General features: G+C 48.6%; 1 protein-coding gene across 2 annotated transcripts in view; it reads right to left on the minus strand.

Moving 5' to 3' along the window:
- COL5A1 (collagen type V alpha 1 chain) overlaps positions 1–27,876 on the minus strand; it is a 150,866-nt gene that overhangs the window by 51,920 nt on the left and 71,070 nt on the right. For both annotated transcript variants that reach the window (XM_048053347.2, XM_048053343.2), the window contains exons 8-22: positions 25,799–25,948; positions 25,404–25,460; positions 21,678–21,719; positions 21,336–21,398; positions 14,866–14,940; positions 13,491–13,583; positions 10,623–10,679; positions 10,418–10,471; positions 9,506–9,559; positions 8,605–8,658; positions 6,508–6,561; positions 5,690–5,743; positions 4,250–4,294; positions 1,398–1,451; positions 43–87 (exon numbers count right to left, since the gene is read on the minus strand). In XM_048053347.2, coding sequence (XP_047909304.2) covers positions 43–87; positions 1,398–1,451; positions 4,250–4,294; positions 5,690–5,743; positions 6,508–6,561; positions 8,605–8,658; positions 9,506–9,559; positions 10,418–10,471; positions 10,623–10,679; positions 13,491–13,583; positions 14,866–14,940; positions 21,336–21,398; positions 21,678–21,719; positions 25,404–25,460; positions 25,799–25,948 — 951 coding nt within the window. The remainder of the gene's footprint in view (positions 1–42; positions 88–1,397; positions 1,452–4,249; positions 4,295–5,689; positions 5,744–6,507; positions 6,562–8,604; positions 8,659–9,505; positions 9,560–10,417; positions 10,472–10,622; positions 10,680–13,490; positions 13,584–14,865; positions 14,941–21,335; positions 21,399–21,677; positions 21,720–25,403; positions 25,461–25,798; positions 25,949–27,876) is intronic.

The raw sequence follows: 27,876 nt of genomic DNA on the forward strand, positions 1-27,876 counted from the left end.
ATAACATCTGAGCCGTCTGTAAAATTTGCCCTGAAAACTTACCACATTCCCCTTGGGACCTGTTTGTCCATCCATACCAGCCACACCCTGGGAAAGGATTTAAAAAACAGCATTAAGAAAATATCTGCATATGTTGCACCACAAAAGCAGGGAAAATGCAATAAAAATAAGAAAACATCAGGAGGCCCTTTGGACTGTGTGGAAATGGAACAATTTTCTAAAGGTGTTTGGTCAAGCAGCCAATTCTACGAATCCAGCAAAAATTAACACTTTAAAAAGTCATTTCAGTATTTTCCCACTGGTTTAACTTGCCTGAAAAAGCAGAATCAGCACCAGATCAAGAAATCCTGGCTACGTACTGCAGTCAGATTGCTTCTGACAGCGAGCAGACTGGTAGTAGCTCTTGAGAAGGAACAACTGGACACAGACCTCGCTCGGGACAGGAATGCATTGTTCAGGTGAAGCCAATGAAGCTGTGCCAAAACGAGGATTTGACCCAGATTGTTCTTCATGGTGTTAAAGACAAAGCAGAGCCCCCAAGGCTGAGGTTTCCTCATTAAGAAAACAGAACCTCTGCCCACAAAATAATCCCCCTTGTACCTGAGGGCCACAAAAAAGGCAGCCAGGGTCAAGCCTGCCCTGATCATCTTCAGTGAGGGTGTAATGTGGTACGTGGTCAATGCAGACCTCCTGCTGGGGCTTCTGCGTTCACCCATTTGCTCTAGGGCAGGTTAGGTTATCCATTTTTAACAGCATGCTCATGTGAGACCTGTTTTGGAGCAGATCCTGAACCCTCATTTAATTTCAGCAGACTAGGAGTTCAAAGTGAGGATGTCTCCATATCCCAGGAGGGGTTAAGGACCTCACCACACTCACCATTAAAACCCTGACCCCTTCAGCTCTAGCAGCAGCCCAGGGTCTTGTTTTTAAGTCCTGGGACCTCGGTGAGCCGCAGTGCTTTGCAGAAGGAGCCCTTACATCAGCACTTCCCTGGCCAGCAGCGCACGACAAAGAAGGTGGCTGCCTCCTGCGTAAAAACTGCACGTTCTTGCCTTTGCTTTTGCCCGAAACCTGAACAAACTGCTTTAAAGGTTCAACACCCTGTCGGCAAAAGTTAATAGCAAAGCCACCACGTTAATAGCTCCCATTCTGCCCTTCCAGGCTGAGCTAGGCATTAACTTCTACTCGGGTGGGCCAAATCTTGGGCTGCCATATGCGGAGGTGACAGCACTGAAAACAGGGCAGAATCCAGCCTTTGAGCAGCAACTTTTTTGAACACGTCTTCTCATGGCACAGACAAACAGAATCATGAAGATGTATCATCTGCTTGAATGACTAATTGGGGCAGGGTGGTTTGGCTGAGATGACACAGGAAGGCAGCAGCCCCGGGAACTTACCGGTGGCCCTGGTGGTCCTGGTGGCCCCTTCGGTCCCAGCAGTCCTCGGGGTCCCTGTGGGAGCAAACAAGCAGGGTTAGTGCATCCCATGCTCCCCCATGGGCGCCAGGCACCGCTTTGCCCAGCACAACATCGGGGCTGGCCATGACCCCACTGGTTTTGCAGTAACAGCAGCTGCCTGGGTTTAAAAATCAGTAAGAGAAATCCTGTGTGCATGCACCCTTGAAGTGCTTTTTGTCAAGATAATATACATGCATACAGTTATCCCTTGGATTGGAAGAAGGCCTGCTTCAGCCACTTTTTTTTAATTTTTAAATAATTTAATCATATTCCTGGGTTACCCTGTAATGCACACAATGATGCAAAACGTGTCACAGCCAAGTCATTCCAGCCAGAGAGCGCTATGAAGAATGAACTGATTCCACTAATGGGTCGTTAAGGTTAGCATTTCAACATCTCTCCAGATTTAATTCTGGTCATTGACAATCTGTACAATGAAGTAAGGCTGGAAAAGGTTTTAAGCCTGCAGCATAACAGTGCGTTTTCAAAGGCATTTGGTTCTTAAACCGTGACCAGCTATCATTGTGTTTTCTTGCCATTCCTAGCTTTCTCACCAGATGAAACCTAGCATCATCTTCAGGGAAATTGATGAGATTTGAGTACTGCATTGATGTGTCAGGAGAACTGTATCCATGTGAGAGAGTAAATTTGACAGCTAATGCTTCAATGTACTTTGCCTGACTTTGCAAACCCCACTCCGGCAGCCCCTCTACCTGGTGGGTCTGCAGCAAAAGGAAAGGGAGGGGGCCTTGTGTGCCCACCTGAGCACTCAGATGCAGATCTGGAAGCTCGTCTTTTAAATGCAGGCCCTTTCTTCAATTAGAGACTGTAAAAGGACTCTGGACATTTACAGGGATGGCATTCATTCACCGTCATGGAGGAAAACTGTTCTTGATTGATGGGCAGTTTTATCTGTCTGCCCAAATATTGCACATCCCTTTTTATGATGCAGAGGAATTAAAATGAAATGTTAGAGGACAGAAGAGCAGACATTATGAAAGGGTCTGCTCACAGAGGCCATGGGGATTTTGTTCCTGCAGAAAAGCAGTTTGCAGTGCCAACGGGATGCATGGGTACGGGGCCCTTCCCAGCCACCGGGGTCCTGCAGGGGTTGGGGCTTTGTACCCTGAGCCCCAGGAGAGCAGCTCCTCGGCTGATGCTTGTATAAACCAGCTATGGGAATTGGAAGGAAATGAGGCAGGATGAAGAGGAACGAATTTGGACTTCCCACCACTCGTTTCAGTTACGATTAAATTTGGTAAGACCCTCTTTTGGCTCAGGGCAGGTAGAAACATGCAGATCTGGGACGTGTATTTATGACCAAAAGTTTGATGTAATGCAATTTAAACCTTTCCTCTGGCCATCACTGATATTTTTTTCTCGTATTGCTGCTATAAAAATAAGCTTCCCTGCATGCACGATCATCATTTAAGTTCCTCTTTTGTTACTCTGTTACCTGAGCATATAAATGCTTTTAAGAAGTTAATAACCCATAAGTTATTGCTTAGACATGTGTTGAGGAGATAGCTGGGTTGATTAATCTTTCCCAGAAGTTAATCAGACATCTCGTCTATAATTTAGTTCCAACGAGTCCGTAAATGCCAAGCCTTCCCTTTCTCATGTGAAGTGTGTCCAACAGTTCTCATCAATTACTCTCGGGCCACCATGCTGGGCCGTGCAACAACAAAATAAGACATTCTGAAAGCAAAGCTGATGGCCAATGATAGATAGTTAATGTTCTTTTTACAACAAAGGAAATGCATTTTGGATACAATGAGCAGCCAATGACTGTACTACACACAGAAATCTACGGTCAGCCAGAAGCAGAGTTTATCATTGCCAACAAAATCAAAAATAGTTGGTGCTGGGGACAGAAAATGCCTTAGGAGTCTTGAATTGAAAACCCAACTGTTTCTTTTTGGTGGGGTGCTCCCCAAAAACACTTGCCGGGATTGTTCAGGAGGTTTTTGTTCAATTCATGAGCAATTCATGTTCAATTCCTTTTCACCTTACTGTTGATAGGAAGTGCCCCCTTCGCTAGCCCTGGCCTGGCTGCTCCAGTGGTAGCAGCACGTGGAGCTGCAGGCCCAGACACTGACAAACTCTGCAGATTTATGAAGTTCTGTGCACTGTGAACAGAACACCGACCCCGCTGAGGTCATGGCAAATGTCCCCTTGAGTTCAGTCCTGCTGAGACTGCGTTCTAAGGTTTAGGTGGGATCACTCACGCTGCACAAAACCAGGGGTGCAGGTGAGGAGCCGCATGGCTAATTGCTGCCATTGCCCCTGCAATAGCAGACAAAACCATTCCTCACTGGTGTTTGCTATGAACACTCACAAAACTCACATTTCACATATGCCTAGCATGTGCACTTCACACCCCAGCCCACTTACCTGACTCCTACACAATCCAGATGAAGGACGCATGCAGGAAAAATGAGAGACCAACCTAAGCTAAGCTTTACCTTTAAAATTACAGGGTTTAAATTTCAAATATCAGCCGCTGAGCAAATAGAATCACTGAGAATTTTGCTCATTAGTAACACAAGATCAGAAAGCATCTTCTCTCTACGGTAGGCATCTTGGCGAAAAAAGCAGAAGACAGTTAAGGCAAAGAGACTCCCAACCATTCACTTGGATCTTCAAGCAGGAGAAGCTCAGTCCCTGCAGGAACTCGGGGGTCTTGCTTAGCACCAGAGGAGCTGCCCCATGGGACACCCAAAGCGCCCTGATCACATCCAGCCCCTGACCAAAGCGGTGCTGCTGCCCACCAAGCCCCAGGAGGTACTCACAGGCTCTCCAGGCAGACCTCGGGGTCCAACTTCTCCATCATCTCCCTGCTCGGCAGCGAAGGCACAGAGGGAAGCAGCAAAAGAGACAGAGCAAAGCAGTTATATTTCAGTCACATCACAGGTGTTTCATTCTTGTTAAATAATAATCACACGGAAAACCAGCTTCCCTGGAGTAATAAAAGGGTAGCCGTGCATAAGGAAGGCCTCGTAAGCCGCGAGACTAATACTGCGTGTGCAGAATTTACCGAGGATTAGAAATGCTGTAAGGATACTTCATAATTCATGTCAGTGTTTATAAAGATGGATTTTGCTAATAGACAAGATACTGTAGGAACAATTTGGGGCATGTGAGTCAATAACCACAAGATTTAGTACCTACTGAACGGGAGCATGGGAGCGCTGACCGGGGAATTTGATTTAGCCACATTAACCCACTGGCTCCTCAGATAAGACAGAGGCATCAAAGGGGTCATTCTTCATCCCTCCACACCCACCTCCTGTTGATGCCCACCAATGGTGCTTCCTCCGAGTTGCTTTTAAACCACCTAACACTTGAGGCTCCCCCAGGGACACCGTACCGCAACCCGGCACGCTCACTCTCAGGAAATCAATCCTAGCAGCCAGCCCGTGCAAACCCTCCTCTGCTGACGATAAAATGCATTCTCTTCCTCCCAGCTATGCCCTCTGAGCTTCTCTCCCCCTTACATGGTTTCTCTTTCTCTTTAGGATTAAAGTTCTCCAGAAATTTGTTCTTCCCCCCAAAGACGCAAGTTAGGTCTTTCCGACTTCAAAGCCTTTTACATCCGTGACTAATTAATCCTCACAACTTTGTGGTCAGGAAGGCGTTATTATCTGTGCTTTACAGAGGGAACAGATAGCCAAAGGTGGAAAGAGAACACTGTGGAGGGGGATTAGAGCCTGCGAAATCCATACTCCTCCGACTGAACCACACGCTTCCCAGAACTATACATGCAGCATTTGCAATCTCTTCTCTTAAACCAGCCCTCCTAGGCCTCTATCGCTTAGTTTAAGCTTTGCTAAAGGCCTTGCGATTTGAACTCCACGGTGTTAAAGAAGTGAACAATTTAATCTTTGATTCCCATGTCTATGTGGAATCCCCGTTCCCCAAGTCGTGCTGCAATTTGCCGTATCTCAGAAAACAAGCAGCACACCTAGTTGATGACATTATTTTTCATAACAAAAACAGAGTTTTCTGACCAGATACTTAAAATCCACATTCCTCATCATTTTTCTTCCCCCCTCCCAGCTCTGCCTGTCCCATGTCACTCCAGTCCCGTGGTACCACGCTGCAGGGATGAGGTGCTGCTGCTGCAGGCGATGGCAGCAGGCGACACGCGCCCGGTGCTGCCATCGCATCTGCTTCTCATTTACAGGGCTCAGTTATGCATTCAAAGGACTGCTGCAGACAGACAAACTTACCCTCTCCCCATCTTCTCCGGGTGCCCCTGGGGGTCCATGGGGGCCTGGCTCGCCCTGTAAAGGCAAGGCAGAAAATCCTCAGAGAAGGTGGACACAGTCTGGCAATGGAAAACATTGGGTAATAGCGAGAAACCTAGCAACAGGCTTGCCTTTTCTGTCTGCACCATGTGCTGAGGATGCTCGTATCCTCACTTTCCTGTGCATGAGGCACAGGATTTACTCGTGACATCTCGCTAGGGGTCTGGGAAGCAAGCAGATGCTGTATCTCCTTCAAGAAAAGGGGACTCGGGCTCTGCACACAGTTACTCCTTCACCCAAGGCATCCCACTATCCCACTTCTGGCTAATTAAGCATCTCTCTCAAGCATTGTCTTCCCTTTCCTGTGTAGTTTGTAATCATGATGCAATCTCCACTGTTCAAGAACTCCCCAGCTTTATAAACTAATGGTTTAACTGGTGAGACAGTGGCTCTCTCTAGGGAGAGGAGACAGCCCACCAGAATAACTAGCTTCTTGCTTTTTTCCCCCATTGTTTAATTATAAGCCAAAGCGAAGTATCCCGTTGTAGTTTTGGCAGTTTCCATCCACAACTGCACTAAAAGCAGGTTTTGCTTCTTATTTTTCAGTCTGCATTTTATTAAAGTGATCTCCCCCCTCCACGAGCAATGCTGTGACATCCCGCATTATCCTCCAGGACACTCTTGTTCTCGTTGCACTGTTCTGGCTCATCCCCAGCAACAGCTGCCCTCCTCCCAGCCATGTCCTCCTGCCAAGGTTTCATTACAGACCGCAGCCAGGAAACAAGTGGAATATAACTTACTCTATTTCCCTTCTCACCAGGCAAACCAGCCAAGCCATCAAACCCTCGGTCACCCTAAAAGAAAAGCCAGGTTAGTACACGTTTCCACCTGCTGTTGAATGTCTTTCCAATTTGTTTCCTTTCCGTGTCAAGGAGGGATTGATTTTCTCCCTCAGACATTCAGCCTTCACCTCCCATCAGACCAGCGATGATTTCAAAGTTATAGATTAAAAAAAAGAAAAATGCCCAGATAAAGTCATTTTACCTCCTCCCTTTTCCTCCACCAGGTACACACTTATTATTTTTCCATGTGAATTCCGGAGTCCCATCACCTAAAGCATCTCCCTTCTGGACAGGTTATTCTAGTGCAATTATTTTATTTCATTTTATTCCACGGAATTACAAATGATGACCCACTGGTAGCCAGCTGGGCACCAGTATTCCTGCCAGCAGGTCCCCAAACACCACCTTGGGCTCCACCACCATCCATCCCATACGCACCCTTCTAACCCAATGTGTAAGTTTTCCTACTCACTGCCAGTAGCTTCTGCCTACTGCTTTAAATACAGCTCTGGGCCAAGCAGGGCTTTGGCCATGCTGGGGAGCACGATGCCAAGCCCAAAATAAGGAGCTGTGCTGGGAGGGCGGGCGTGTTACTCTGTGCTTGGCACCACGCTGGGAAAACAAAAGTCGTGCGGACACACTGAGCACAAGCAGCTGCTCGCTCCTCACGTCCCCTGCCCAGCTCTGCAGATGCTCCTGAAGGAAACAGGCGACTCATTGGGAAGCTGAAGCGTGAGGAAATAAAATTAAAGCCCCAGTAGTTCAAAGAGCTTCCTGGGGCTCGGACCAGTGTGGGTCCCCCAGGGCTGGGATGCAGCCAGGTCCTGGTGAAACCTAGCAAGCCACAGCAGGGCTTCTCCTCTACACAGCTGCTTTTCCTCACTGAATTTGTGCCCTGTTCCATTTTCCTGTATTCTGGGGGGGGGAAACGGGGCAGGAATGCACTGAGACAGCCTGTCCGTGAAAGTCTCAGCTCTTTGGAAAAGGGAAGTCCCAAAAGCACCTGCAAACCGCGAGTGATGCTGTCACGCAACACCCGGCACGGAGAGAAAAGGAAAGTCCAATTTTCTTTGTATAGTGGGGAGCCACCTGGTCAAAAGGCACATCACACACTAGCGGTAAGTGGAATGAGCACCACTCCTTCCCTCCACAAACCTTTCACCTATGAACGAGGAAGTCAGTTACACCAGAGCATTTTGGAGGATAAATCGACCTGGCCAAGGCTGACTGAGATGCACCAGGGTAACTGACGGCTCCTGCATTTTTGTCAGCTCATGGGGCGTTGCTCCGGCTCTGTTCACAGCAAATTTAGCTCGTTTCCAGAGCTGCTCATTATTCTGTTTTCCCTTCTTCCCTGGCATCCACTCCTTGGAGGGCAGTTGACGCTCATTAAAGCACTTTGCTGGATAAATGATTTGCAGCCTCCTGTATCAAAACCCCCCATCTTTTCCAGCTTTAAGTATCTACACAATAAAGTACTTAAACCTTTAATACGTGATTCCCTGAGCAAACTTTCTTTGCATTCAATTTCAGTGGAACAGCTCCTTTCTTGCTTGATAATACCAGCAGATCACAGCTGAATGAAAGGATTTTGTCTCAAATATAAATACAAGGCATTAAAATTCCTCACCACGCCTTCTACATTTCCTCACCCACTTAATAGGTATTTTTTGGTAGTTATATTTCAGAATATTTCCAACTGCTCATTCATGTTTGTTTTTTGTAATTAGGATTCCGAAGTATTTGTTCTACAACTGCAGCCAAGGGAGCATGTTTCATTCTTAAGAGGATCCAGCAATTCAATAAAATTGCATCAAAAAAAAAAAAAAAAAAGAAAGAAAGAAAAGAAAAGACAATCTATTGCTGTTCTGCCTTTTAGGTGTGTGTTTACTTTCCCTCAGCTCTCAAATGTGGAGCCCACATCTTCACAGGAGTGGCTGGACCATTTCAGCCACCTCCTCCAAGTAAAGTGGGCTCCTCCTGCAAGGGTCCCCTCGTTCCTGCTTGCTAACCAGCTGGTGCAAATTTCAAAAGCACACAAATACGTGACGCTACCTTTGGTCCTGTCTGGCCTGGCATTCCGCGGGCACCATCGCTGCCAGCTCGTCCCTGCAGCAGAGAGAAGCGAAGTCAAACACGAAGGGTAAAGTAGGACTGCGGAGACATCTGCTCTTTGGTCTGTGGCTGAGCAAAGCTTTATTGAAACCAGAGCTTGCCGGCTGGGCAAGGAGAAAATGCTGCTACGTTCTTGAGCAGCATCCTGGGTCAGCCTTAATAAACTGGCCTGCAAACCATCTTCCCTGCTATTTGTCTCCTACCCCTCTGTAGTGGGCTTACATGTAGGAGACAAATAACAGGGAAGCTGGCTCATTGCATGGACACTGGGATATGGTCATCAATTTTCATCTGAATAGATTATCTTCCATTACACTTTAAGATACGCTAATGTCGATGTTCACAAATTGAAATGAGATAAAAGTTTATGAAAGCCGGATGTGAGTCACACAAAAAACTTTTTAATTTCTTCCTCTGGTAAGCTTACACAAAGAGCTGGAGGACTCCGTAAAACAAAAATTAGCATTTGTGCAACGGGGATGTCAACAGAGCAAGTGAGCACCATTTCTGCCAGCTTAGATACCCCCAGGGACCAGGTCCTCGCACGCTGCAGAGACCGGGACTGCCCAAAGCAGCCCAGGGTGCTCCTGCAGCTCCCACCCCAGTGCCGCAGAGCAAAAAGCTGAGGCCTAAAACACGGGAAGCGTGGACACGCAGCTCTCCCCAGCTTCCCTCCTCCCTGCCCGCCCGGCCCCAAGCTCTGATCCCCGCGTGCGTCTGCCCAGCTGGACCGAGAAGGCCTGGACCAGCCCCTGGCTGGCCGCCAGCCCACGCTTGTGCAATGCTCTCAGCGCTCAGGAATTGCTTTGGCTGCGGGACGAAGAGCTCCCGGGACACTCACCCTGCGGCCTGGCTTCCCTGCCGGGCCGGGAGGGCCCTGGATGCCTCGTGGACCCTGTGATGCAAGGAGGAGAGAGAAAGAAACGCCGTGAGCCAGCAGCACGACAGACAGACCCCGCGCAGCTGGCCAGAGCAGCAGCCCTGCAGGCATCCCCAGCCAGGCCCCACTGGGGCGGTGAGGGTCAGTGGGGTGACAAAATGGGGCGACAAAATGGGGCGTGAACCCCTCGAGCAGAGCCCGTGGTTCAAATTACATAGGGGGATGCAGGATTGAGCATGTCTGGTTGGGAACTGCACGCGTTGACCCAAGGGTAAGCCTTCGCCCTGTGAGCAGCCCTGCGCTTGTCACGGGCTCATGGTGGCGGGGCAAATCCCTTCCCCCCCGTTAGAAAATCTTCCCTTGATGCAGGATTTACAACTCAGGAGAACAATTTGGTGAGCGTTAAGAAACTCCCCACACTCCAACCTGTCTCATATTTACACAGCCACCCACGCCACATCTCTTTTCCAACGTTTGTGGCCAGGGAATGGCTGGGGCCGAGGGCAAGGCGAGAGGCTGGCCCTGCACCAAGAAGCCCCCTGCAGGACCCCCCTCACACCATGCCTCCGGGGTGCACACAGAGGGATCTGGGGGAATCGAGGGCCTTCAGGACTCCTCTGTGGATGCCTTTGCAGGAAAGGAGAACCACCCGCAGAATTTTACACTGCTGGCTTGGAATTGTGTCTTGAATCTGCACTTGGATGCTTGAAGGGACATCTGTCTGTGAAACAGATGTTCCCACACCTTCCCTGTTTCAGCTTGCATTTGTAGGCTCTGAGCTGCTCCCCCACGGCAGCCCCTGAAGCAGGGCTGGCTGCTCTATACCTGCATTTCCCCAAAGCTCCCCCAGCCCCCCGATCTTCCCGTACACACCTGAGGCCCCATTTCTCCAGCTTCGCCCTTCAGTCCTCCACTGCCCGGGGGTCCCTGTAGACAGAGAATGGGATTCACTGCATTTTGCCACAACAGAACCAGAGGGAAGAGCCAAAGGACGTTAAGGAGAAGACATTCATGCAGGTAACCAAGAGCAGGTGCTGAACCAGTGCCAGCTTCGTTCTCTCCTTGCTTCTGCACTCACCATGGGGCCGGGCCGCCCGGTCAGACCCATTGGGCCCGCAGGTCCTCGCAGCGCCAGCTGAAACAGAAAGAGAGACACTGCTTTAGTTGGTGTCCCTGTGTCACCACCACAACGGGACACAGCCACCGCCGTGCCACGAGCTGCGTGTTCCCTGCACGCCCCAAGAACAACGAATCCTTGCAGCAACTTCCATGATCTAAATGAATTCACCCCACAGCGTACACTGCGCTGCTGATCAACCCTTCCTGCATCCACTCATGGGCCCCTAGTTGGTGGGTCTGCCGAGGGGACGTACAGACCTACAGCAAAGCTGCCTGCAGCCCCATACAGGTAGATGCCTATAAACACCCTGGTCGAGACCCATGGCAGATAGAGAGCACAGATTTTCCTGCATTTGAACCCTTTTCCATCAACACATATAAACCATGGCCACTTTTAGCAATAACCTCTTGAAGGTAAACGACAAAACTTTACCCAAACAAGCTACAGGGGTTTGCTGACATCCTGGTTTAGGAGGATTTTTTCTTTATTAAACTAGCAGTTTAATTTTGGAGGATTTTTTATTTTTTTTTGTTTTTTAATTACTACTTAGCATCTTCCAAATAGAACAATTCTATTTCCAATGGGGGGCGTTTAGCTCGGTAATTAAGGAGTCATGTAACCATGCATCAAGTCGGTAATTTCCGTGGAGGGTAATGGGGCCGTCCACAGTTCATAACATCACTTGGACAATTTGTTCCCTCGTGACAATTCGACACTTTAAAAGAGTTGTAATTATCTGCGTACAACAGGAATTAAAATCTATCCGTGACTGAACTTGGAATGGTGTAAATATTGTACAAATGCTGGATTATGTGGCATCTTTTTACAACTCCCCATTAAAAGGGAGCTGCTCTGGAACACTGCTGGCTGGGACAGTGTCTACTTTCAGTGTCTACTGAAAGCCAGATTTTAAGGGAATAAATCAATCTAATAATGCAATTAACAACACCACCCAAAAAAAGAAAAAGAAGAAGCACTTTCCCCTGCAGGACTCTTTTTTTCATTCCTGCCACATCCTGTAACTCCCCCCCAGAAAATTTTTTATCTCCCTGTCCACTTCAGCATCAGGGTTTTCAGCTGAAATTGCCTGATGATAGGTTGATGTTTGTCAAGGAATGGATCTTTCTGTTTATGGAAATAATCAAAATTTCATCCACAGCCCAAAAGTTGCCCAGGATTTTTAGTTTTTTCATTTTTTCCCAACATTTTACTGAAAATGAAACAAACAAACCACAACAAAACACACACAACACAAAAAAAAAAAAAAGAAAAGAGACTTTTCTTTGGGGGGGGGGATACTTTGTTTTTTCAAATCAGTCACTATTTTTGACACGCAGAAAAAAAACAAAAACAACAACAACAAAAAAGTCTGAGAAAGCAGATGCTTCTCATGAAACGTTCATCTGGTCAAAAAAAAGCAATTTCCCAGCAAAATAAACGCTGATGGAAAAACCGTAGGCAGCCTGGAAATTAAGACTGACGAGGTAACACGAGAATCATAATCCACCAATATCATTCTCAGAGTAAGGTTAATGGATAGGAAAATGCAGTGGCTGGTGGCATCAGGGCCCTGTGCTCTGCCTGAACATGAGAAAAATTGAACTCCTTAGTTAAAGGAGAGCTGGATGGAAAGCAAAATAGCACCAGCTGAGCCAAAGCCCTCATTATAAACCCAAAAGGGCATGTGTCACCTAGCTGGGTGGAGATCCTAAAGGACTTTATTTCACTCAAAGGTGAAAGGAATTGCTTTTTAGCCCATCGACAGCATCTGAGCGACGAGACCCAGCTGCAGACAGACGCAGGCTTTGGACACTGGGAAGCAAAGCTAAGCTATGTTCTTTGATGGCTGCATTTGGCTGGGAGAGAAGCAAATCACCCCAAAGCCATCCCCTATCATTTTTCGCCTTGCTAAACCGTCTTATATTTTCCCCTTCGCTGCTCAAAGCCAGGATCTGGTCCCTCCTGGACAAGACTGGGGCAAATAGATCAGAAATGCACTCGAGGGGTCCCTGCGTTTTCCCTTCTGCTGTAATTGTGCCTGCTGCTTTTCTGCTTTTAACATGCTAATGATCAAATGTAACCTCAGACAAGCACTTACGGAAGGGAAAATTCAAAGCTCTACTGGCTGGAAATGAAGTCTTATTTTGAACAGCTGAGTATGGAGCCTTATACACTGACATGCTCATCCAGCTAGGGAACAGGAATTGTACTGGGAACATGCATGGCCCATCTTGTTTCACCAGTGAGCCTGAATAATAAACGCTGCTGGGGATTATCTGATCATTAATCACTAAGGTCATCTAACAAAAAAAAATGGCATAGATATTCATCACGTATTTTCAATAAATATATTAAAGGAAATTGCAGGCTGCCTGCTGAGATTCATTGAGCTGGGAACAGCTTACATCTGTGACATACATTTAATTATTGAGTGAGATTTGCTGGAAAAAATGAAAGAAAGAAAGAAATCCCCTACAGCATACGCCACAACTTTTCATACAGATTCTCCAAACTGTCAGCATAAACAGCAAAACGCTGCAGCAGGTTTATGTCTACTTCCATCAGCAGAAGGCCATCTCCAAGGTCTGTAGGCAATTTAAAACTGAGTTTTTAGAGCCTGGCCTGTTGCTGGCCATTAGTAAAAGGCCAAGTCATGCAGGTGTCGTCACCTCAACCCATGCAGCAATCCCATCTCAGACCTAGGTCAAGAGACTGTTACCAGCATGGATGGTGCAAGCATGGAGACATCTCCTCTGACAAGTTGAATCTTGTCCTCCTCATCAACACAGACCTGCTGCAAGAGACATCCCGCTCCCCTTCACTTACCCTGGCCTGCTGCAGGATGGCTTGGGCTTGGGCCTCCTGGGCTGAAACGAGCGGTCCTTTCGAGCCAGCGTCTCCTCCTCCGCTAAAGCGGAACTGATGGGAACAAGACAGACAAAGCAGGTCACGGGGTTGCTGTGTCTCCATACTCACGCTAGCCTGGTTCCTAAATAACTCTGTTCAGCATGACTGCCCCAGGCCCATCAGTGTCCTTCCAGACCACCCCATTAAGCAGCGCGCTCTCGGGTCGCCCAGCTCGCCGGCGCACACGGACTGTTTCCCATGGACATAACCGCACAGCAAACGCTGCCAGGTCAAAGCACGCACAAAAGGAGGCCTTGCAGGCTTTGAACTGTAAGGACCTCACGCACCACCGCTCAAAACTAACGCCGAAGTTCTCACAGGCCTGAGAGCCCCCGTGCAGATGCTGGTGGAGATGGGGTTGTGTCGGGTTATTGGGCTGGAGCTGCCTCTATGCCACGGGACCAAGGCTGCATTTCCCAAGCGTGGCAGCGTACTTCAGGGAAACTCATCCTAATGTTTAAGCCCAAATCCTTCAACACACAAAGGATTAAAAAAAAAAGAATTATTTTTTATTTTCCTGAACTTGAAAGGGAAGGAGTTTAACGTTTTCTTCTGTCTCTTCCATCTCCAATTCCTTAATTGCATGTGTTTTGGGGTTTTGCAAGAGGAGCTCAGCAGAGTGCAGAACCTACTTGGAAGGCTCTTTCACCTCAGCTTCACCTCTGCGTCTTGCTTGGTTGGCTCTAGGTATACGACCACACGAACTTGGCAAGCAGATCCAAAGAAACAATTTATAGGCCTACGGTTGGTTTCTGTAGGGGCCAACAAACGTATTGTAATGGCCAGCTAAGCTCCATGTTGAGCACTTGGCCCAGGCTCTCCTCGGCACCCTGCCAGTAACCTACACACATATCACCCTGCGATTTGGAGCCCGTACAAGAGTGCTGCGGTTTTTCACTAAAGCCTCTTTCCCTTTGGTACCTAACCACTCATTTTCAACAGCTGGTTTCCTGAGGGCTTTTTCTCATATCAAAGGAGACACAAAATATAATCACTCGTTTAGTGTCCCGGGATCAAGAAGGCTAACTTGGTTCTTGCTAGCTTCACATAAGGGAAAAAGACAATGCAAACTAACCGCTGGTCATCAAAAGAGACCAGATACTAAAACCATGAGAACCTGGATGAACTGCTTTGAACAGCCATTAGAGGTTCCTCACCTTAAGAAGCAGGGTTCTGCTCAAAATTTGGCCCTTGGAGGTGTCTTTAGTTGCTCCCTCATGACTTGCACCCTCCAACACTTAACTCCAAGGAACCCAAGTCATTTAAATGCTTTTTTGGTTACATTTGTACTTACAGGCAACATAAGCATTGTCCCTGGAGGTCCTGGTAAACCATCTGCTCCTGGAAGACCTGGACGGCCAGGTGGTCCCTGTAAGAAAGGGAAATAAAAATAAACTTCTGTAACATCATCTTTATTATGGCTGTAAAGACGTGTTGTGACACAAAGGGCTCCCTATCTTGACAGCTCACATTGAGCACGCTGGCATCCTGATGGTCTGGCAAATTTTGTGGAAGCACATCTGTAAGCACACATGGTTTTTCTTAGTAATTCCCTCTCCTTACATCCTGGCCCCCATATTTTCAGTGTCTGCCATAAGCAATATTTGAGTGAACAATAAAACCCTCTGCGACGTTCCAAGTCAATGGAATCAATGTTTAGTAGGGTCTCCTAAAATCTATTAAAAAGGTATATGAAACTTCATAACTCAGGTCAGCGAAATAGAAATGTGGAAAGATAAATACATTTCCGTGCATGTTCAGTCATCTGGGTCATTCCATTTTTCTCTCTTCAGTCTTTTTTTTTTTTTTTTGTCCTGTGAGGCTACTTCTGTCTACAACGAAGTGATCCTGTCAGCAGCTGTAAATCAGCCAAACTCTGAGGATCTCAACAGAGCTGCGCTGATTAACATCAGCTGAGTACCTTTAACTTACACTAAAGAAACAAGTACGTAATAAAAGATGTATTGATGAAGCTATAAATAATCAAATATGACCAATTTCCATAAGACAGCCCACGGATTATTCGCACTCCCAGTTGTGGACTTGGCAATAAGTTTAAGTTAACACAAATTTGCACATCCATCCACCAATCCTACGTACAAATGAGGATGACATCCAACCCCTGCAAGCAGAATTGCAATTTTCACACCAGCTTAAAGGGCTGAGAGTGACTCGATCTTGACCCAGGAGCTCTGGTGCTCACTTCATGGCAAGGTAGGCAGAACTGCCTGGCCAGCAGCTCAGGCTTGAGGATTTGGACACTCCCCTGGTCAGTAAATGCCAACAATAAAGTCATCTGTGGAGGACCAAAGCTCTTAGAAGGGCAATGATAAACATCCCCGTCAGTTCTTATTCTCTCCCATTTGTCTGAAGCTCTCAAGCCTATACAGACACCAAACAAAAGGGAAAATAAAATCCTGCCACGATCCCAGATGCTTATGGACTCGCTGCATGGACACAGAAGAGCCAGGCCTTGTCCTGAGAAGATGCATGCTCACCACACAACGCAAACCAAGGTGGGTGAAGCTGGGAGAGGGAGGAGGGAAAGACAAAAGGGTACAAAGTCCCTAAAGCAGAGCATTTAAAAAAAGTAGCTGAAGTGTTACCATTGCCCCACTGTCTTGCATTCAGATCTGGGTGCTCGTTGGGTCTATTTCTACAAATGGGGCATCTAAAAACATCCTTCAGACCTGCCTTGGTTTGGGCTGAGGGTCTCAGGCCATCCCAGAAGTGATGTTTTCTTCCCCCACATCTCATCTCAGCCGGGCAGCTCCCTGTTTCTGCAGGTGCACCGGACTTGGCTTCACCTCACATCTTTTTGCTCCCTCCCCTTCCCTCTCTGCCTCGTTTAACCTAACATCTCCTTCGTCGTCTCCCTCTTAAAAAGGAACCCAAAGCAGTCGAGCCAAAGTTCCCAGCCCTAAATTAGAGCCCAGCCTTGGGGAACGACGGCCACCGTCACCCCACCCCGCCGGGCTGCTCCGCTGCCCTGCACCACAATCACAGGGCGGCGCGGTGCCGCGGGCCAGGCGCCCAGCTCCGCACTGCAACCGGCCCGGAATAACAACGCCGCTCCCAGCGCCGCCGCAGCCAGCGCTGCAGCCCGTGATTTATCATCGAAACCACCCAACAGCTCCCTCAGCGCCGAAGGAAGGCTGCGCGACATGCCAGCCCATCCATTTTTCAAGACAAGCTCATGATGTTACATTCCCGGTGTTTACTTAGTCTGGCCGACACCGGAGTCCCTGGCTCTGCTGACGAGGTGCAGAGGGCAGCCCCATCTGCTGCACCAGCAGCACGATAAATAATTTAGGCCAGGCTCATCTTGTATAATAAACTTTCCTCCCTCTCTCTCTCCTCTCCTTTAGCTCTGGTCCCCCGTATGACGGATCGGGAATGAGCTTGTTTATCTCTTGTTGTGTACTCTGCCCGGCAAACGTTGGTGGGATGTTTTTCTCCATAAACGCCTCGTTTTGTTTCAGGTTGGGTGCGTGAGGTCTTTTCCTTGTGGGGTGGCGCAGTAGGGGGGGCAGCGGTACGGAGGAAAAATCAAAACCACAAAGCACTTTGGAAATTTAAACTGAGGCTGGTTTGCAGAAACCTCTGAATGCCTTCAAGAAATGCAGCGCGCCAGACCCTCCGTTGGTGTAAATCTGTGTCACTCTCATTATGTAAATAGAGATCTGCTGATATACAGCAACCAAGGATGGGAACTTCAACTTTCATTTGGTGCAGCGCTCCAAGATGCCACGCTGAGCACAAACGCTAATGCCATATTTCAAGGGAACGTTTAAACTCACATCTGTGTTAGTTCTCGTGATCATCACATAGGAGACAGTGATGGACAGACACACGGTGGGTGTTGAGAACGGTGCCCAGCAGCAGGCACACAGACCCACCCACTAGCCCACAGTTTTGAGCTTTAAGTCAAGGATTTTTTTTCTACCCTAGCCAGAGAATTGCGTGAGAAAAGATCTTTCTCACAGCGTTTCGGGTTTTCTGTGTAAGGCACCGCTTGCAACCTGATGGAAGAAAGGGTACCCTGAAAGCTTCAAGCCTTTCAGAACCGCAGGAAGGATTTTAGGGATCCTATTAAACTCCTGAGATGAAAAACTATTCTCAGTGGAAATAAGGCCATGGAGACATTAGGACTGCATGAGCTTGGAAAATGTAACGAGGGCTTTGAGACCAGCTTTTGCTCAGAGCTGGAGGGAGGCTGCTCAGAAGCCCAGCAGCACCAAGGCACCCACATTTATTTCCCAACACACAATGGGGTCAGCGACCAGGCTGAGATTTGTTATAATGCTACAGACCATCTTGTTTAAAATAAAAAAATAAATAAACATCTCCCCTTTTCTTCATTCCATTCTGGAGTACCCACGAAACAGCTCTCTGGCCTCCTAAGTGCCATATTTCTTTCTTCCCACTGCTTGAAAGAAACCCCCCGATCAGCCCTCTGCTACCTCCCACAAACAGGCTGCTCTGCAGCTTTGCTGGTGATGCAAGCTCCTCTTTGCTTTGTAAAGTAACTGGGATAAATGAACAAACTGACATGATGAATAAAACAGAGCTAAACGAGTGTTGGCCAATATTAACATAGCTGAACATTGTTCGTATATTAATTCGGTGCACCTGCCTGATTGCAAGTAAGTCTTTATCAGATGCAGGCATAAGAAATGTTCCTCACTGTACACATATAAGTGCCATGTAAATTCATGAGCTATGCACAGGGTTAATAATAAACAAATTAAAGAGGAGCTGCTCTAATTGAAAAGAGTGTTTTAATACACTTTCAGTTCCTGGCTCTGCGAGTTCATCACTTCTCCATGCACAATATGTTGGATTACATTCTGTTCTGGACACTGTAAAAGCAGGATGTGCTGTCTGGGCTAGAATGCAAATTAAGCCTTTAATTTCAGGGTGTGTAACGACAACATCAGGGACAGCGTGTCTGCTGCTGGTTGGCTTTGCACGGCCATTCAGGAGGAGCCTGGCCAGCAAACATCTGTGTGGACAAGCGGCAGAAGCACTACCTCCCTCCTCATCAGGGTCAGCACCCATCCTGGCACGCAAATAATTGTTAGGAGCAGGGGAAGAGCATCAAGGGGAGCAGAAGAGCAAGCTGGACCCATGGAGGCTGAACATGAGGGCAAACAAAGACTACACCAAGGGCCTGATGGAGCCACACAGCTGTGCTGACTAATCCTAGGCTGCCGCAAGATTTGTGCTGCAAAACACTGCTGGGACCTTGCCCTGCTGAACTGTGGATGGTCCCCTACAAACTCCAACACCGAAGGATGCAGAGCCCTGCCAGGGCACTGCAGGAAGGCTCAGATCCGTGGTGGCTCGAGGGTTAAGCAAAGCTCGGAGCGGTGGCCCTGGTGCCCAGCCGCGGGCTCGTGGCTGCGTATTGACTTTCTGAGCTCGCAGACACCGATCGATGGAGCTCAGGCAGGGCCTCTCGTTCTCAATCATGTCACAACCACAAGAAATGTTATTACTGTTCCATCAAAAAAAACCAACAATAAAATACACCAGGAGTGTAAATGAAGCGGGGGTCTTTACAGAAGGGCTCCGGGGGGTTGCAGCAGCATGGCAGCCAGCGAGCTGTAGCCAAGGCCCCCGGGACCAGCAAGGCAACCAGGAGCCTTAATTAAAAATACGGGGCCCAAGCCAGGGTCACTGCACACTACCCCAACGCCTAAGCAATCTCCTCAAGTACACCTGAAAACCACACCAGGCACCTTCCAGCACAGGCCAGCAGTGGTTTTATTTCTCTCAACACTTGCATTTTGCAAGACATGTCCTCAGGGTGCAAGGGCGGTGCTGGGGAGGACAACAGCTCAGGGGGACATGGGGCTGAAAAGAGACCCAGGAGTGTTGTTCCAGAGTGACCCCAAGCCTTTTCTGCAAGAGACCACAGGTGGACTTTAAAAGCTGAGGGTAGGAGAGACTGGTGAAAACCAGCTCAGCGCCTGCTTAATGCAGAGAGCCCCGCTACAGAGGATTTAGGGAAGAACATTTAGCTGGTCTAGCTGGAGTTTTCACATTGTGGTTCATCCCATCCTAGCGTGGAAGTGTGCTCAGCCATTTCCAGAGTGCCTGCCAATGGTGCTGCCTGCCTGCAGGGTTAAGGAGGAATAAAACCCAGAGGATTTGATGCAGACCTGATAGTTACTGCAGAGGCAGCCATGCAAACCTCCAGCATCGCTTAAGCATTAAAAACAAAGCTACGCTGAGCTCCTTTGTAGCACAGAAATCTCGTTCTGATTCTCTGCAATGGAGCAAATTCTCCCTCGTGTTCATTCTGGGTCTTAGGTTACGCAATTGAAATAGAAAATAAAATGGAAAATAGATAAACAGCAATGCTACAACACGAATCCTTAACAGGAGTCACAGCAATTTGCTGTGTTGAGATGTGCACCAGAACAGCACAGCACCCTCGTCTGCATGGACATTCCCATTTGAGCCTGAGCAGCTTCTCCCACCCTGTACAGACAGGATCCAACAAAATCCAAGAAATTCTGCCAGCAGAGCAGGAAACCCTGCAGATGCAAAGGGTCTGGGTCCCCCTGTCCTTTCCCTGCTGGAGCCTGGGGACAGATAGGACAATTCCCCACCCAGAAAGCAGCTGCTAAAACAGCAGAGGACACCGTGGTGTGTCAGACCCTGCTGCGTTATCTGCCGGGAAAAGCTGCTGAGGCCCTGGCCATCAGATTGGGGAGTGTTTGCTGATAAGTGCTCCCTCCATCGCCGAGGCATTCTGCATTCACCGGGTGACAGCACTGACAGCTGCGGGACGCAGTGCATCCAGGCACATCTCCTGCAATCAGCATCACTGCTGCTCTCCTCCCGCCCGCGCTTTCCCAGAGAAAGGCTGGAAAAATGGATCTCCAGCCAGCCTGCCTTCAAAGAGCCATCTGTAGGCATGCTTTTTGGCCTTTTGGGCACTGGGACTCTATGCCTCAGGCCACAAAGAGCCCTGTCCTTAGGGCTGCTTTTATTTTTAGGTGAACTTCTAGCACCCGCTAAAATTGCTCCCAGCAGCAGCCCTTGAGCCTGACGTGGTCCTGGACACTGGCCTTGGTGCAACTGCCTGGCCCCATTACAGCTGGTTTTGCTCAGTGAGGACAATCCAGGCTTTCCCTGCCTGCCTAATGCTTATACACCTCTTGCTGAGCTGAGGCTTGAGTTCAGCAGCCCCCAAAATAGGGGTGAAAAACACAGCGGGACGGTGGTGTGACCCCCAGGGGCTGTGCTGGATGCAACCAAAACCAACCCCTCTGCCTCAGGACTCGCACCACCAGCTGAAAAGAGGATTCAGAATCACAGTGAACTCCAATTTACTGTGCTCATGGCTGTTTTGTGCATTGGCTCATCCTGTTTTCCCAGTGCCCAGCTCCCATGCTTTAATGAGCAGCAACACGCCAAAGGGTGCAGGCAGAGATCGGAGGGTTTGTCAGCCTTGTTCTTGGTTCTAACCCGGAGAAAATTGTTTAATGCAGCTCACTAGTGTGGCTAGTCCCCAGCCATTTGTCCGTGGATGCAAAGGTCTGCTCTTTACCCTGGCACAAGCATCTTTTAGGGCTGACATCCTCTTCACCCAGCTCTGAGGCGTTAAGACCAAGGACTCAGAGGGGGAGTGCTATCAAACGCCTCGTGCAACCAGCAGAATTTAGGGTTCCAATGACGCACCGCGGTCCCGCTTTGAACACAAAAAAATGACAAAAGGCTTCAAAGAGAAGAAGAATGGGGGGTACTCACTCTCTCCCCAGGGTCTCCCATAAGGCCCACGGGTCCAGTTGGTCCTGGAGGTCCTGGAAGGCCCTAGGATAGAAAAAAAAAAAAAGCCACTGAACGAAAATGCGCATTATTTGTAACATTCATAGAAAGCGCAGGAAAAGAAATAGAGCTTTCTGTTTATTTTTGCTCCAGGAAATAGACTCCAAAGCGCTCTGTACACATGCATGGCACATGGAAGCGATGCATCCCGGACACAGATGGGTGCTGAGCCCTCCGCGGGCATCAGCTCCCTGCAACGCACACGTCCCGCACCGCGGAGCCACACGCACCCTCCAGTGAGGTGTAAACAAAAGTGCCACTTACTGCTGGGCCTTCGGGACCAGGGGGGCCCTCCACAAGCATTCCCTAAACGAGAGGGAGGAAAAAACACAGTGATTAGCAGGGCGCATCCTCAAAGTCACCTCAACATCAGGGCTGCAAACCCAATGCTTTGTCTGTCCTTAAGTATTTCATGTCTTGCTGCTGGGTCCGGGCACCCCAGAAGCCGAGCAGTTCCCATTCTCTCTCAGTGACACCACCTGCCCATCGAAAAGCCAAATACCATTTATCTAGATCACCCAGGGCATGGCTTTCCCCCAGCACCAAGCCTTACCACAGCACAGGGTCACCTCCCATACCAAAACCCTTCACCCTTAGCTCAAGGGCAGGCAAACCCGGGGCACGTGCAAACCTCAGCTCTGCTGCACTGGGAGAAGGGCTCATTGTCAGGAAGAAGCTGTCTCTAAGCACAAGCAGCTTTAAAAAAAAAAAAAAGTTAATAATCAAACTGCAAGGTGCTTTTTTTTTTTTTTTTTTTCTGAAATTACTTTTCCTAGCAGGCTGCACACCGTGATTTACTCTGTGTACCTAGGAAATCACTGTGTGGGCAAAATGGTAGAATAATGTTATTTCATTCCTTTTAATCTAAATATTTTGTCATAACTTTAAATCAGATCTATCATGCGCTCAGTAGAATTGAGACTTTTTTTTTCTTTTTTTTTTTTTTTTTTTATTTTCCCCCTCATCGGTATGTAAGAGGCAGGAAAGAAACCTCCCAATAAGCCAGGCAAACGTTTTCCAGCAGGCATCAGGACGCTGTGCTGGGAAGAGCCCCACAGCCAGCGCTGCCCTTTTATCTCGGGACCGGGGACCATGCACCCAGCGGGCACCTCGCTCGAGCCACGGCCCTTTCAGCCCTTGCCAGCTCCCCTGTGGACCTGGGGACATCGCTCCCAGGGGATGCGAGCAGCCCACGAAAGCCTGCAGACCCCCACGGGCTCGCCTCGGGGGAAGCAAGTGTTTGGTCTTGGGCCACCCTTGGCTGGGCTCCGGTGCTAAAAGCGTCGGCTGAGCCCGCGGCAGCAGACGGGGCTGAGCTGAATGAGTCTGAAATGGGGAGGAGAAAACCCAGGCCTGCCCCCAAAGCCACAGTGTCTAACCCCAGAGGAGCAAAAATTAGACCAAGCATGCTGTCAGGAACCAGCCTTGCTTCCACTAGCGCTGTTTCGGCACCGTTAATGCAGGGCCAGCGCTATTTTCTGTCCTTCCCCGCACCCATACTCTCCGTTACCATGTCGTTTAAATCTGCTTTCCGCTTCATTTGGGTGCGTTTGGGAAAATGTGCTACTAGCACCTGCATCGTTCTCCACGGGTAAAGAGAACAGCCCACGGCCTTTGCCCTGAACCCGTTCTGAGAGCAGTGTCACTGACTGCCACGGAGCCACAGCTCTCTTTCGGGTGTAAATTAGGGGGAAACCTTACACAACACTGCCTCAACCCTCGCTAAGTCAGCTGTTTGCTGTTGTGGGCTAGTAAGATGCAGCAAGCTATGCCGATACAGAAGGCCCCCCCCAAGGAATGACATCTGCTAAGCACCAGCTCCTTTTCAGTCCCCAGCGAGGATGTTGCTCAGAAAACCCCGGAGCTCCCAGCAAACCCACAGGGGCACCCCTAGGCCCGTCCCTGGTGACACCGAGACCAACGACGGCACATTTTGGTGTGGCAGGCTCCGAAAATGAAACCAATGCCAACCCTTCCCCTTCACCAGGCTAATAAGTGTCTCCAGTCCGGTGCTGAGAGCCACAGCCCACCTCTGTCCCCCCCCCCCCCCAAGGACTTTTTTGGGGGCTGCTGGGTGCCAGCATCACCACAGCCTGAGCACGCACAGCACCAGGGCTCTGCTTCCCACGGCTCCCCGGCACGGAGGGGTCTGGGCTAACGAGCCAATTCACAACGCAAACATCCTTGGCATCTCCCCGTATTTATCTGTTGGTTTACGTTGAGCCCTAGCTTTAGGGACATCTGGAGAGTCTCCTCGGCAAGGGATCTCTGCTGTTTACACAACGGGCTCAGCAACACGAGGGGCAGAAACACGAGGAGGAGCTGGGACCCGCCAGGCAGGGCAGGGCACCCCATAGCTGGGACACGGGGGGGGTCCCAACATCCCCGTGCCCCCAAGCAGGACCATCCTCACCCCACGCCTGTGCTGCCCTGCTGCCTCCAGCGAGCGTCAGCACCGAGCAAGGATTGAGGGCCGGGCGGCGTGAAGGAAAAGCTGAGAAAATTCAGCAGAACCCGCCTTCCCTGCTTGGTTTTTATTTCCCCGTTCTGCTGCAGCCCCGATCAAAACCGAGATAAAGAGCACGGCGAATGCGAATTTCTCTCTGCTGAGGAGGAACCGAGCGGAGAGGAACGAGGCAGCATTTGGTCCTGTTTACTTTCTGGCAAAAGCTATACGTGGCTCCAGTGTTTTGAAATAGCAAAGGCGGCCAAATTCTTTCTGGATGATTAAACTTAACTATTTTGTTCGCTCTGTAGCGTTTCGGATTGGTTCTGGCCGAGGGCAGGCTGCTGAAGCCGTTTTCCCCGCGTCTTTCTGCTCGCCCCCCTCCCTCCCCATGCCACTGTTCAGTGCATCGCTCGCTCCCTGCCCTTTGTTTGCAGCCTGAGAGCAGGACCCAGAAGGGAAACGGAGGAAGGAAGGCTCGGAAATGCTTTTATCAAGCAGGTGGGGAGGCTTGCAGAGCCCTGCTGCTGCCCCCCCGGCTCCTCCATCGCCCCACCGGCACCGGCAAAGTCTCCTCAAGAAGGAAAGGGAGGAAAAATACAAAGGAAAATGAGGGGCTGGGGGCAATGGGAAGTGCTGCTGCCACGCTGGGCGCCACACTGGCCCTCTGCCAAGGGAAATTAGGTTAATTGAGCTGCTGGTGTGCAGCGAGCCTGTGCTTGGCCCTTCGGGGACGCTGCTGATGGGGTGACTGCAGGGATGCAAAAAGCCCAGGGGCACCTTGGCACCCAGCAAGGGGCAGACAGACATTAACTGCCCAAACTGAGCCACAAGTGGCTGTCCCAGCACGAGCAGGGCTGGGGACTGCGGAGCCCCCAGCTCCATGCACACCTACAGAGGGATGCTCGCTTGGAAACCCACATTTTCTGCAGACTGCAAAGGGCGTGGGCAGTTTTTATTGCTCTTCAGAAAGAAAAAACCACCTCGGGAGTGGGCCAGGGCAGAATTGTAAAGAAGGAAAGCACTGAGTTTCCCTCCTGGGACAGTACAGGGCTCCTCTGGAAGTGCAAGGCTGGGGGGAGCCAGGAACAGATGGAGGAGCAAGCCTTGCTGCTCAGCTCCCACCCTGATGTGCAGTGGGAACCCTTTTATTTCCACAGAGCCGACCCCATTAGTTGCACCATTAAAGGCGGCCCCGAGCTGCAGGTTCAGGTCAGGATGGGACCTGGCCACCAGCTGCAGAGGTCCTCAAAATCCCACAGAGCTGGGGACGGCCTCTGCCTGGCACTTCCATTTTACATGGCCTGGGTTGTTACAGCGAATGAGAGATGTCATGGGAAATTTTGCACTTCCTTCCTAATTTAGGCTGCTTTGTGAAATTACAGAAAAAAAAAATGATTACAGGATTTTATATTAAAATGAACCAAGTAATTCTTTCATGGGAAGTTTTCCTCCCAGCTACGCAGCAGAATACAGAGCACACCCTTTATGCCTTTTTCCTTGGGAAAAAAAAAAAAAAAAAAAAGAACAGAGATCGATCTTACCGGCTCAATAATTGCAGGCTCCCCCTTCTGTCCTTTCTCACCCCGCGGGCCCCCGATCTGCAGCACAGGACAGAAGAAGAAAGGCAAAAAGTTGATGAGAACATCGCTCACACCACCAACACGGCCCCACGCAGGACCTGGGGATATTGAGGCAGCTTCTGCCACCAGAGGACTGCGGGTTTTTGTAGGGCAGAAATGGGACACCTCCACCCAACCAGGACATGGAGCTATTTCTTGTGCAGCAAGCACATGCATCGAGGTGGATGAACCCAAGCGGGATAGGACCACTGCCTTTTGCAGTGCTCACCTCTATGCTATCATCGTGGGAACGTTCAATAACATTAAATAAAAACATTTTGAACTAAGTTTACATCCGATGGAAGAAGCACTCTCACCCCTTCGTAGATGGTATCCTGGTTCGCAGGCATCCCCGGCCCGATATCAGGAGACACGGTTCTGTCGTAGTAGTTGTAGTAATTTCCATCGTATTCTTTTATCGTTTCCTCGGTGAAATCTTTATCCAGGTCGTCTCCTTCTTGAGGGTTCTGAAAGCAAGAGGAGGAACACATCAGGATGTAAACTTCTATAGGATGCACATGCTGAAAACCTAAGGGTAGACAGTGAGTTTGGGGAAGTGAAGCAGCTTTATAATAATAGCTGCAAATAAAAAGCCAGAAAGTTCAAATCTGGAGTTTTAAGGTCTCCAGTGACCTGCGAGAGTCTTCTCCAACGGCAGGATCTTCACATTGATGTGTACCCTGGCCTTCCCTGGGATTTCTCCATCAATCCCAGACATAACACTGGGTGTAACAGCCTGAGCGAGGGCAGCAAAGCAGCACAGCAAGAGCTCACGCCAGGACAACCCAACATGCTCCAAGAAGCTTGAAGAAACATGGAACCAAAGTTTCCAACTCCAGGCCCTGCTCATCTCTCTCAGCCTGAATATTGGAGTCGCTGGATTATTAAGCACCAAAAAAAAAAAAAAATCACATCCAGTCTCATTCTAAAAAGTCATGTCAAAAATGCAACGTGTCATTATGAGAATCCAATTACGGGAGGAAATGTGGAAAAATCCAAGCTTGCTTATACAAAAACCTCCTGTTTGTTTTGTCTGGGATCCAAGTCAGTTGTGCTTTTCCAAAGAGCGGTAGCAGAAATTTTTACAAATCTGATTCATTAATCCCTAAATCCTGTCTGAATCTTCACAGCAACAGATACTATGGTCTATAAACAAGGATATATAATAAAAAGCAGAATTTCCTTGCTTATGTCCATCTCCTTGCCCTTTCTGTAGCCTTGCAGGCAACTGTCTCTGGCACCCTTCAGTTTGAAGAGCACCATAAAGAAGAACATGTGCCGATAATCATTTTGTTTCTTTCCCATCCAGGTAATGACCAAAATGGTTCATAAATTGAATTATTTCCAGTGCTTCCCAGAGAAATCATCTCCTCACTGCTGTGAATTCAGAACTACTTAAATGCCACCACCACTTCCAGACCTCGTTTCTGTGCCCAAACTGCTCAGAATCCACAAGCACAAGCATCTGTACCTAAATGCAAGAGGATTTAAAGAATAAGCCTGGTGCTAAGGCAAACACACAAAGATTTAGGCTCTTTCATATCACTTCCAAGCCCTGCCCACTTTATCATTTAATTAGCAGGGAAAAATTCATGACAAATCATCCTGTCTCATATTCTCTTGGATCAGAGCATTGAAAAACTGGGGACAGAGGTAAAATCCAAAAGAGCACCACAGAATTTCACGGGCCTGGTCCTGCTACAAAATAATGCCCTCTTAATACCCTGCTTTTCTCTCCCTCTTCTTTCGATATCATTGCCAGCTTCTCAGAGCCATTTGGAAACTGATTTTGCCCGATTCTAACATTAGTGAATTGTCCATTCATGGTATAGAGCAGAAAACTTTAAAAGCAAATTTCTTTGCCAACATTTAACACAAAAACCTTGGTCACAATTCTCAATCCAAAGTCTGGGCAAGGCTAAAAACTGGCTGCAGGTTCTTTTATCAAGTTTGACACATTTCCTAAGTAGCATCTAAACACTTTTGGAAATGGTATTTGATAGCATCACTGATAGACTTGAGTTGCTTCTAGATTAATTTTTTGACATAGCAGAAATTTGCAGCTTATGTTTATGGATTTTTTTTTTTTAAACAACCCGATAGTGACTCTTGCTTAGAAAACTTGGAAAAATGAGCATTATTTTTCCTTTGTACCATGCAAATGGATCTAGTGCTATCACACCTCTTATCCTGTTAAAAATCTTTTATCTGGGTTTGCACTTTGAAACCTCAAAACCTGTTTATCTTTCTATAAAGCTTTTAGAGATAATACAGCAAGCTTTTTTCAAATTGCATTTCCTGACATTAACATCAAAAAAGTCCGTTTTGATACTCTGATATCCCCAAATCAATTTGCATGGAAAGAGGTAATATTCTGAATAACTGTGCAGAGCAG

This window comes from Anser cygnoides, chromosome 20 (genome assembly GCF_040182565.1).
Source record: "Anser cygnoides isolate HZ-2024a breed goose chromosome 20, Taihu_goose_T2T_genome, whole genome shotgun sequence".
NCBI classification, from domain to species: domain Eukaryota; kingdom Metazoa; phylum Chordata; class Aves; order Anseriformes; family Anatidae; genus Anser; species Anser cygnoides.